The sequence below is a fragment of the Colobus angolensis genome, unplaced genomic scaffold (assembly GCF_000951035.1).
Source record: "Colobus angolensis palliatus isolate OR3802 unplaced genomic scaffold, Cang.pa_1.0 Scaffold50, whole genome shotgun sequence".
NCBI classification, from domain to species: Eukaryota; Metazoa; Chordata; class Mammalia; order Primates; family Cercopithecidae; genus Colobus; species Colobus angolensis.
In genome coordinates this window covers 1,046,429-1,056,652 of record NW_012118488.1, presented here as the reverse complement: position 1 = coordinate 1,056,652, position 10,224 = coordinate 1,046,429, and the positions used below count along the sequence as shown (strand labels likewise).

Here is a 10,224-nt window from a genome sequence, read left to right as displayed (position 1 = left end):
CGACGGCAGCCCGGGCGGCGGCGAGCCTGACGCCAGGTGAGGCGCTGGCGACAGATTGTTGAGGCGCCGCGTGGGCGACGACTCCCGCGACGCGTACACCATCTCTCTCTGCGCAGAAGACAGCCCGGAACCCCACGGGGCTGGTCACCAAGAACACCCCTGCCCCTTGCTTGAGCAGCCAGCATCTCCTCCCTGACGCTTAGGAAGTCCCTTCAGGTCTCAGCCCTCCCTCCATCCTGCTGCGTCTAGGGCCACTTCCCCATCAGGGTTTCCAGCATGGCCGAAAAGGTGGCTGATGAAGAGGCACCAGAGGGGTAACCTTCAGCTCAGCTACCGTGAGGGGTGGGAAGTAGAAGGGGAAGCGGTGGCTCCAGCTCCTGAGAGAGGCCTTAGAATATCTGGAGGCAAATTAGCAAAATCTCAAGTGGACAGGCCCGGAATGGAGAGGAAAGTAGCAGGTGGGAGAGCGGCTCTTCCCTAATCCCTCAGCCCCTATGCTCCCTTCTCCAAAACTGGCCCTGGTTCCCGATGACAACACCCCAGACCCTGCTCCCCTGGACCCCATGTGCCCAGCCTCCCCAATGCCCTGGGCATGCCCAGCCATACCCGGAGGTCCCCGTTGGTGAGGTGTGAGCCAGGGAAGGCAGCGTAGAGGGGCTCCTTCCTATAGATCTTGATTATACTGCGGTCCTGGATGTCCCTGGGAGAGGCGGGGAGACGGGGTCACCACCCATCCCCCAGCCGTGCACAACGAGAAGGGGTGGCTTCTCCAGGCCAAGAGAAGAGGGGTGGCCAGAGGCACCGGGAGCCCCAACTCTTTCCTAAATCCTTTGCTCAGGTTGCCTGCCACAAGCACACACCCCGAGCAGCCTCCACCCCGGCCTCTTCCTGGTCTCAGGCGCCATTTTCAGGTTAGCTCAAAGCAAAGGGAACCAGCGGGGGTGGATGATTTAGAGAGGGGGTGGGGCTGAGATGGCCTAGGAAGGGGGCGGGGCGGTAGGGCTCTGGGAGGGGAGGGGAAAGGCTGAGATCTGGTCAGGAAGGAGCTGGGGAAGGGCCGGCGGGGTCCAGCACCCGGCAGAGGAGGAGTGTGGGAAAGCCCTCCCGCATCCCCCTGGGGCTACGCCCACCGGACGTCCTCCAGCTCGTAGAAGACGTTGCGAGCCTCGTCTTTGATGAGGATGGCGGTATTGGGCGACTTAAGCATGCCCATGGTGAGCTTCTGCGGGAACATATGCGCGATGAGTGCGTGCAGCGTGTCCAGGCTGCTGACCTCGTGCGTGATGTGCACGCGCCGAGTCTCCTCCCCGAACTGCAGGAACAGCACCCCTGCGAAGGAGACACCGCCCTCGCTGTCACTGCCGCCGTCTCCACGCCACCCTCCAGGAGAACGCGGGGAGCTTTCGGGAGCTGCGCCAGCCCCGCAGCGGCAGGGTCTGAGGCCAGACGCCGCCCCCGAGTGCAGGTGCACCCAGGCACCTCTCATGCTGCCGGCGGGGGCGCCAGGCCGGGTCTCCGACCTCTCAAGGCACTCACTGGACTCCAGGCAGTTGGAGGAATTTGGACAAGGAAATGGAAGTGGGGGTAGGAGCAGGTGGGACGGAAACCGAGAGGAAGTGAGCTGATAGAGAGAGAGGTTGGAGAGAGTTAGAGAAGGGAGATGGGAGAGAAAGGAGGGATGAAAGAAAGGGACAGAAAAGGAAGCAGGAGGGAGAGAGGAGGCTTGGAGGAAAAGGGGTCGGGTGGGGATGCTGAGGGCAAGAGAGAGATGGAGAGAGCTGGGGTTGCCGGGGGGAGAGAGAGCAGAGCTTGAGGCGAGGTGGCACGCTGCAGGGGAGGAGGGGGCTCCAGGGAGTGAAGAGCAGAGGGAGGAGCCTGTGCCGGGAGGGAGGGTGGACCGGGCGGGCAGTACCTGGGGAGCGCAGCTTGGTCTGGCTGGCCGAGCGGGAAAGAGGCAGGCTCTGTCGGAAGCGGTTCATCCTGCTGAAACCCAGGGGCAGCTCGGCCTCCGACATGGTCTCCAGCGACTCGGCCGAGGCGTAGGACAGCTTTGCCGCCTGGTCTGCCAGCCCGGGCTGGGCTCCCTGAGTGTGACGTGAGCTGCGGGTCTGCAGGGGCCGGGCAGGGCGAGAGGAATCAAGGATGAGCACCCCCCCTTTACTTGTCACTGCCCATATCCAGGCCTGGGAAGGTCCTGCTAGCCAGCGACACCCAAACAGATTACAGACTCCTGGCATGGCCACAAGAGAGTTCCCCAGTCTCTCCCGGCCTTGGCCTCCCTGGGACACCTGGCAGGTAGGGAGTGGGCAAAGGACCCAGGCACCCTGGGAAGACAGACAAGAGGCCATGTGAGTGGGAGCCATGGGCACGGCTGCTATTTCAGGCTTCCGAAGAACAACAACAACACAAATTTGTTACCGAGGTGAATAGCAGAATAGTTGAGCAAATTGGGGCATTAGTTCCAGACATTAATTAAGTGGTGGGTTTGTGAGCGGATAATTTATTCTTCATGGAGTTCAGAGGGTGGGGGTGGGGGTGGGAAGCAGGGCCCAGGGAGAAAGCGAAGAGAGTTGGGACCCCAGGATCCCAGCTTTGAGAGGATGCAGACCCTGACAGAGCTGGACAGAGGGAATGTCCTTGATTTAGGGTGACTGAGAAAACTATCCCAAACTCCTCAAAGCCAGCTGGACCTGGATTTGAGATGACCTGCCCAGTGCCCACAATGCACATGTTAAGTCTGATGTGACACACATGCACACATGACACATGTGCCAGGCCTCAGCCCCTCCTTGCAGGGCACATGCTGCCACACAGCCAGCCAGCCTCCCCCAGGACCCTCCGAGAGACAGCAGCCACTTCTCTGAAGCTGTAGCTGAGGCTGATACCTGGCTGGGGGTAGGGAAGGATGTCACAGGATAGCTTGATGGCTCTCTCCGTGGGGGAGGAGGAGTCAGGATTATTTCAACCACACTTTAAGAGCCTACTTTTGGCTGAAACCTGGGGATGTCACTCAGGACCACAGCCCCTGACATTCTGCCCTAGTCCCTGGGCAAGAAATCTGGTGGTTGTACAGAAACTGATACAAGGAGTGAGGTAATGAATCCGATCTACATCTTTTCATGTTATGTGCATTATATACACATATGTATTACATACACATATACTGTCAAGAAATAATGTTGCCCAATTATATTTTTTTGTAAAACAAATTGTCTATTTTTAACAACAAATCACTCAAAACCATTAACACTAGTTATCTCAGGGTTGACAATTTTCTTTTTTTACTTTATAGATTTCTCTACAAAACTGTGTGAATAGATTCCTTTTACAATTAAAAAAAAGACAACAATAAAATATCTCTAAAAAGGAATCATTTATTCTCCTCTTCAGCTCCCTCTCTCCCCAATTCCTGATTTACCCCTAATTAATCTCCATCTTCATATTAACTCAATTTAATGTTCCAATTGGATTAGCACTCTTAAAGGGAGAGCATCGTCTTCTGATGGGCAGTATCCCAGCTGTACCCAAGGTGGCCTTGAGGGTTTGGGGACCATAATAGATCAGATGTGAGGATCAGGAAGCTTCCCCTCTCAAGCACAATGCCTTGACCACTGGGTGGGTGTGGGTCTTGGCAGGAGGAAGGCAGCATAGAAACAGGCTGGGGGCAGCAGGGAGGGGCCACTTGTGCTTGTGACCGAGAGGCTATGGCTCAGCTCTAGGCTGACCACCAGTGCCAGCCCACACCAGAGCCTCTGTCTCACCTTCATCCCAGCTGAAGGACGGGGAGCTCTGCAGCAGTGTGGGGAACCAGGTCTGGTCTGGTGGTCATGGGGTTGCCTGGCAACTAAAAGGTTAGCGGTTGCCAGGCTGGTGCTGATGAGGGGCTACAGAATTCAGGCAGCATGAGGCAGCCAGCAATGATGAAGAGTAGGGGGTGGCCATGGTGCCAGGGGGGACACCAGTGAGGTGCCAGTAAGGAGGCGGAACAGGGGTCCAAATGAAGGGAGGCAGGGCAGGGATCCTGGGGGTTGCTGCCTGCCAAGAAGGCAGAAACCAAAACCCTGGGAGAAAAGATGCCCACATTCCCTGCTCCACCACTTTCTAGCCCCATGGGCATCTTTCCATTCTCACAGCCTGTACAGAAAACCCTCTCGAGAGGAGGGAAAACCTGCTGCCACTTCTCTCCATCCTTGGGCTGAGACAATAGGTTAGAGGAAAGTGAAACATCCAGAAGGACTTCCCCACTGTAAGGGAGATGGCAGAAGAACAAAACAGTGAGTCAAGCAGAGCTCTCCAAAGATAGGACGGGGTCGCCATGGGAGGTAGAGAGTGCCTATCACCAGGGTGTTTCAGGGAGTGCTCATGGATCTGAGATTCCCAGAGGTTGTCCATAGACTAGGAGTCACTTGGGAGCTTTTTAAAATACCCTTTCCAGGACCCCATATTCACTGAACTAGAATCTCTGGGGATTGGAGCCTGGGGTTTGAGATTTTTGATAAGTTCCTAAGGCGATTCTGATTTCTAGGTTTGAGAATCAAGGCAGAGTCCATGATTCAGTAGCTAATGAGGTGAGCTACCATGTATCCCCTCTTTTTTTTCTCTTTCCTTTCTTTCTTTCTTTCTTTTTTTTTTTTTTGAGACGTAGTCTTGCTCTGTCACCCGGGCTGGAGTGCAGTGGCCGGATCTCAGCTCACTGCAAGCTCCGCCTCCTGGGTTCACGCCATTCTCCTGCCTCAGCCTCCCTAGTAGCTGGGACTACAGGTGCCCGCCACCCCGCCCGGCTAGTTTTTTGTATTTTTAGTAGAGACAGGGTTTCACCGTGTTAGCCAGGATGGTCTCCATCTCTTGACCTCATGATCCGCCCGTCTCGGCCTCCCAAAGTGCTGGGATTACAGGCTTGAGCCACCGCGCCTGGCCCCTTTCTTTCTTTTCTTTCTTTTTTTTTTTTCTGAGATACGGCCTTGCTCTATCACCCAGGCTGGTGCGCAGTGGTGCGAACATAGCTCACTGCAGCCTCGATCTCCCATACTCAAGTGATCCTTCCACCTCAGCCTCTCTCCTCAGCCAACGAGTTCTCATTACATTGCCCAGGCTGGTCTCGAACTCCTGGGCTCAAGCGTTCCACATGCCTCGGCCTCCGAAAGTGCTGGGATTACAGGCATGAGCCAGCACATCCGGCCTTTTTTTCCTGTCTTTACAACAATTATATGATGCAGACATTGTCGTTCCACTCTACAGAGGAGAAACCACGGCTGACAGGATATGTAACTTGCCCCAGACCACCAAGCTAGTTAGCAGCACACTGGATGGAATTCACCACTAAGCAGCCTGGCTCTTGGGTCCATGCACTTAACCACTACCCTCAACTGCCTCCTCCAAAGAGGCTATGCTTGACACCGTGACTTTGACCCCATGATTCTCTGATTCAAGGACTTCTTGCAGTGCTAGGAAGAATGCATGCAAGTAAGACACCTGGGGAGTCTGGGTGGGATGCCTCCCACCCCGTCATGATGCCTGGGATTTGGGAGGCCAGAGACTCCAGGAGGCAAGCAGGTGCCTGAGGCTGCTCCCCCAGGGGTCAGCAGGATACCCTGGGAGGGGCAGACAGCTCTCTCAGCTTGGAAAGGCCAGAGCTCCGGAGGAGGCAGGAAGGTACGTATCCCTGAGTTTAGCCCTCCACTTAGACAAAAGGCTTGAGGGTGTAGGACTGTGAGTCTCCTGCCTAGCACTGACCAGCCTCCATGGTGGAGAGTAAGAAAAGGCAGAGGGACCCATCACAGTTACAGGGCCTCCCTGGGAGGTGAGATATGAATTCAAAGAAGAGGGCCCACAACAAGGGTCTAGGTCCCTAACTCAGAGCCAGCAGTCTCTCCAGGCTAGGGAAAATGTATGCCATTCCAAAATGCCCCTCAGGGGCTAGGGATGCCTGGGGACCGAGCATTTCTAGCCCAGACCCCCAGCAAGGGTGGCCCAAACTCCCACTCCATCCCCAAGCCCCTGACAGGCGAACCCAGACTCTCCCAAAGCAGCAGCCACAGCCTGCAGCCCCAAGGCCCACCGCCCATACCAGAAGGTGCCCGTGCAGACGCGCACCCCAGCGCAAAGCCTGTGCAAGGGAGGGGCAGTGGCAGGGGAGGGAGAGCACATGCAGTTGTCATGGGAGCAGAGGCATCACACACTGACCTTGAAACTCCAGTAGTTTGGCTGCTGATGGAAATAAGAGAAGAGATGGTTATGAGGGAGCCCAGGAGGGGAAAAGAGGGGCGGGGCAGGTTGGAGACCCTTGGAACTCAGCACTCAGCCCTAGGACAAGGGCCCTCCACCCTCCCAGGAGCAGGAAGGAAGTCATGCTTGATACATCCATTCTCTGCTGAGACCTGGAACACCATGGTATACCCAGGATGGCCCCAAGCAGGCGCTACAGCGACTCCCCACAGAGTTACCGGTGGGAAAAGGCACAGAGGATGGTGATAGAGCAAACCCATGAGGCAGTCACAAGAGAGGCAGTGACAAAGCTGAGCTGTGGGGTCAGAGAAATGGCAGGCCAGGGAACAGTGCTTGGAAGAGGTGGCATTTGAGATGGGTCTGGAAAAACGAGCAGCTAGAGACTGGGAGGAGAGGCCTGCTGGGCAGGGGGTATGGTGTGGGCAAGTGCCCAGGGGCAGACAAGTGGAGACAGAGTTGAGGGAAGTCGCTAGTCCACATTGGCTGGGGTGCAGCTGGGAAAGTAGTAGATTAGGCTGCAAAGGGTGTGGAGTGGGAGGCTGAGGCCAGAGGATGAGTGGCCATAACTGCTGAGAGAAAGTATTTAGACTTCTGGGTGGACAAGCAGAAAGTGTCTGAATGGAGCAGAGTGGGATCAGAACTAGACCCGGGGCAGGGGTGGATCGGGTGGATCAGGGTGAATGGGGCAGGGGTTGGAGGAGGGGGGCTAGGGGCCAAGGCCAAGAGAGAGAGGCCTATACAGCATGATGGATCTAGTTTACAGAGCAGAGCAGCCAGATGCCAGGAAACTCACTCACTGGGCAATCAATGGCTGGGGAGCTGGGGGCAGTGAAGGGAGTTGGGGAGACTGGGGACAGTGGCTGGCTGGCTGATTGAGGAGTGCTCCTCACATCCCTCTTAGCATCCCTAGAATGGGGAGCCAGAGAGTCCCCCTCATTTGCAGTAACCGAGGGTTGCCCTACCTTCCCTCGAGACCAGAAGGCCCTTCCAGATGGCTTAATACAAGGAAGGAGCAGCCCTGGGGCTGGGTTGGTTCTTGGCAAAGCCGAGGCACCCTGCTGACCGGTGCCAGCCTCAGCAGGGAGATGGAGGCAGCAGATGGCCTGGCCTGGGGGTGCCTGGCACGAGCAGACAAGATCCCCAGGCCTTAGAGCCACTGGCAGAGGACAGGGACATCCAGGGCACCCCTGGGGGAAGAAACACCATGCCAGGGTGTCCTGGGCCACCTGAATGCTTTCCTGGCAGGGAGGAGGTGGAAGGGGCTGAGTCGAGGGGCACTCTGGCTGGAGGCTTTACCTAAGGCAGACCTTTGGGGTGGGGGTGACACTGGGCTGGGGCTGGGACCAAGAGGGTCATTTGCCAGGACCCCCTCCTAAGCCATCATCCCCATCATTCCCCCAACATTCGCTCTGGAAAACAAACAACAAACAAACAAACAGTCACATACCAGGCAGGAGAAGGGGACAACAAAGTCTGTAGTCTGTGTCCCAGCCAACGCCTGGAATCATCTCTGGACTGAGGCCACCCCCAGTGGTGCTAGGGGATGCCCACAGGTACTGAGGGTAGGGGAGACCAGAGGCCAAGTAACAGGCTCCAGCAGCAGCTGACTGGGGCCTGGGGAAGGGGAGGGGTAGCAAAGGGAGTGGGCAGGCAGAGGGCACCGGAAGGTTTATGAGGACAGTCACATCTGTAGACCCAGCGGTGATGGACCGCTCTGCAGAGAAGGCCTCGAGTCCCTCACCCACCACTACTATGACACCAGACACGGGTGGCACACACATGGGCCACCCATAGCTCCCTGCAACATGCAGGCTCACACACAGCTGAGCACAGACTCTTAGACATATCTTCTGATAAGGACATCTCCACAGACACCCAGAGTGACACACACACACACCCCTACTGAGAGAGGGGCTCCCCAGTCAGAAACAGCCCTGGAAACAAAGAGAAACTCAGAGACAGAGACATTCACACATAGACCGCCCCCACTCATACACAAACGTGTTCCCCTCCCTCCAGGCCCCTGCCTCGCTTACACACTCTCACCAGCACCACAGCCAGTCACAGAGGACAAGAGGTGCTGATAGCATTCAACTCACCCTCAAAACACCACAGCCACAGAAACAGAGACACGGTGCCCACCCACAGTGAGACACGCAGCCCGGCTATCGGAACACACACAAAGCAATGCACACACCACGCGCGCACACACACACACACCCATGGCCTCAGAGCCACCCATGTACAAAGAGAAAGCCCCCGGTCAGGGTGTCACTGTCCCATGCCTATCATGTCCCAGATATCATGTCCCAGATATCATGTCCCAGATATCATGAGTCATGAGGTGACCTCTGATGCAAAAGAGATAGAAGATGTCCTGTCTCCCACCCTGCCACCAATGTCAACACATCAGACTCAGGGTACCTTGTTCGGATGACTGGGGCCCACCTCGTTGTCCTGGGAGGGAGATAAGGACAGGGCCTACCACAGCCACACTGGCTATGGCCGCCACGTGGGCCTGTCCCCAGGGTCCCAAGGCTGTGCACATCCATGGGGCAGTCACCTGGAAGGGACATATCACTAGCAGCAGCCAAGGGAGAGGACTGAGTGGCATCAGTGCCATAGGAAAGACCAGTCAAGGCCCTCAAAGGATAAAGATGGAAGAGGGGCTGCGCTTGTGGCGGTCACTTGGATGCATGAGAGATGTTGAGATCAAAATCTGGAGCTTCAGGCTCTGATCTGTAGAGCATGTGAGTGAATCCTGCCCCTCCATCATCTGTCCTCCCTCAGGAAAGTGGGAAGAATGATCCTCTTTCGTGTTGGCCCCACCAGGAACGAGACACAGTCTCTTGGCAACTCAGTGTCTCTGGTGAGATAAACTGAGGTGGGGGAGGCCTCCGGGGATATCACCCATCCCCTTCTCTGTCTCTTTCCAGGATTTTAACCCACGGGACAGACTAGGGTGACTGAGAGCAAAGGGCTCCTCCCCTGTTCTTTAAGGTGGGACATTCCTAGTCACTCTCCTTCCAACTTCCAGCGCCCTTTACCTCCTCACCCCTTTCCAGGCTGTCTGTTCCTCCTGCTGTGCCCAGTACAGCAGGTGGTGGATAGCAGGTGCTCAACAAGTATGTGATGATGAATGAATGTCAATAAAATAGGACCGAGCCATGAGTGGAGGGTGGGATCTCTGAATGCTCAGGTCTGGCACCACTCCCTCCATCTCCTGGCACCCAGCACTGCTCAGCCTTCTGGGCCTTTTCCCTGGGAATTTCCCAACAGCAGAAACCCTCCAGTCAGGAGGGCAGAGGGCAGGGAGGGTCAGGAGACGTCTGGCTGTCCACCCTAAGCCAAATCTTCCAGTGCCAAAGCTGCCCCCCTCTGCCATAGTCAGGGAGGGGGTCTCACCTTCCCAAAAGACAGGGAAAGGGGGAAATAAATAAAGGGGTGAGTAGAAGAGACCCCAGCAGGGGCAACCACTTGTGGGGAGGAATCTTAAAAGGAGCTGGGGCAAAATGAGAGGTGTTCTAAGAGGGTAAGATGGAAGCATAGGACCCTAGGGACCAGGCTTTGAGAAACGGGGGAGGGGAGTGTCTCTCAAGGCCCCAGGAAGTCAGGCCAGGGAGTCCTCAAACTCCTGGTGAGAAGAGGAAACAGCTTCTTCCCTCTGGGAGTTAAGGAGTTAACTCCCTTCCTCTCTCCTCCATCCTAGCCACTGGTAGCCGGGTTCCTACTTCCCCTGCTGCCGGTCTTTCCCTCCTCAGCCCTCATGCCCTGGGAGTGGAGGGGCTAGGGCCCCTGGGGAGGCTTGGCCCAGCCAGCTGAGGTCTCTTTCCTCCGCTGGGCAGGCATCCCCAGCAGGCTCAGTGAGCGCATGACCCCTTCTTGACCTCAAGCCCCGACCACGCATCTTCCAAGGAGGGAGAGCAACTCACGGGTCCGCACCGGCTCCTTAATCCCCTGGCTCTGCTGCACCGGTGCACACACCCACCTCTCAACTCC

General features: G+C 56.5%; 1 protein-coding gene across 1 annotated transcript in view; it reads right to left on the bottom strand.

The window, feature by feature from the left end:
• The window catches only part of SRCIN1 (SRC kinase signaling inhibitor 1), a 74,460-nt gene that overhangs the window by 31,150 nt on the left and 33,086 nt on the right, over positions 1-10,224 (bottom strand). Inside the window, exons 5-9 of the mRNA XM_011960006.1 lie at positions 6,184-6,207; positions 1,913-2,108; positions 1,131-1,329; positions 607-700; positions 5-108 (exon numbers count right to left, since the gene is read on the bottom strand). Coding sequence (XP_011815396.1) covers positions 5-108; positions 607-700; positions 1,131-1,329; positions 1,913-2,108; positions 6,184-6,207 — 617 coding nt within the window. The remainder of the gene's footprint in view (positions 1-4; positions 109-606; positions 701-1,130; positions 1,330-1,912; positions 2,109-6,183; positions 6,208-10,224) is intronic.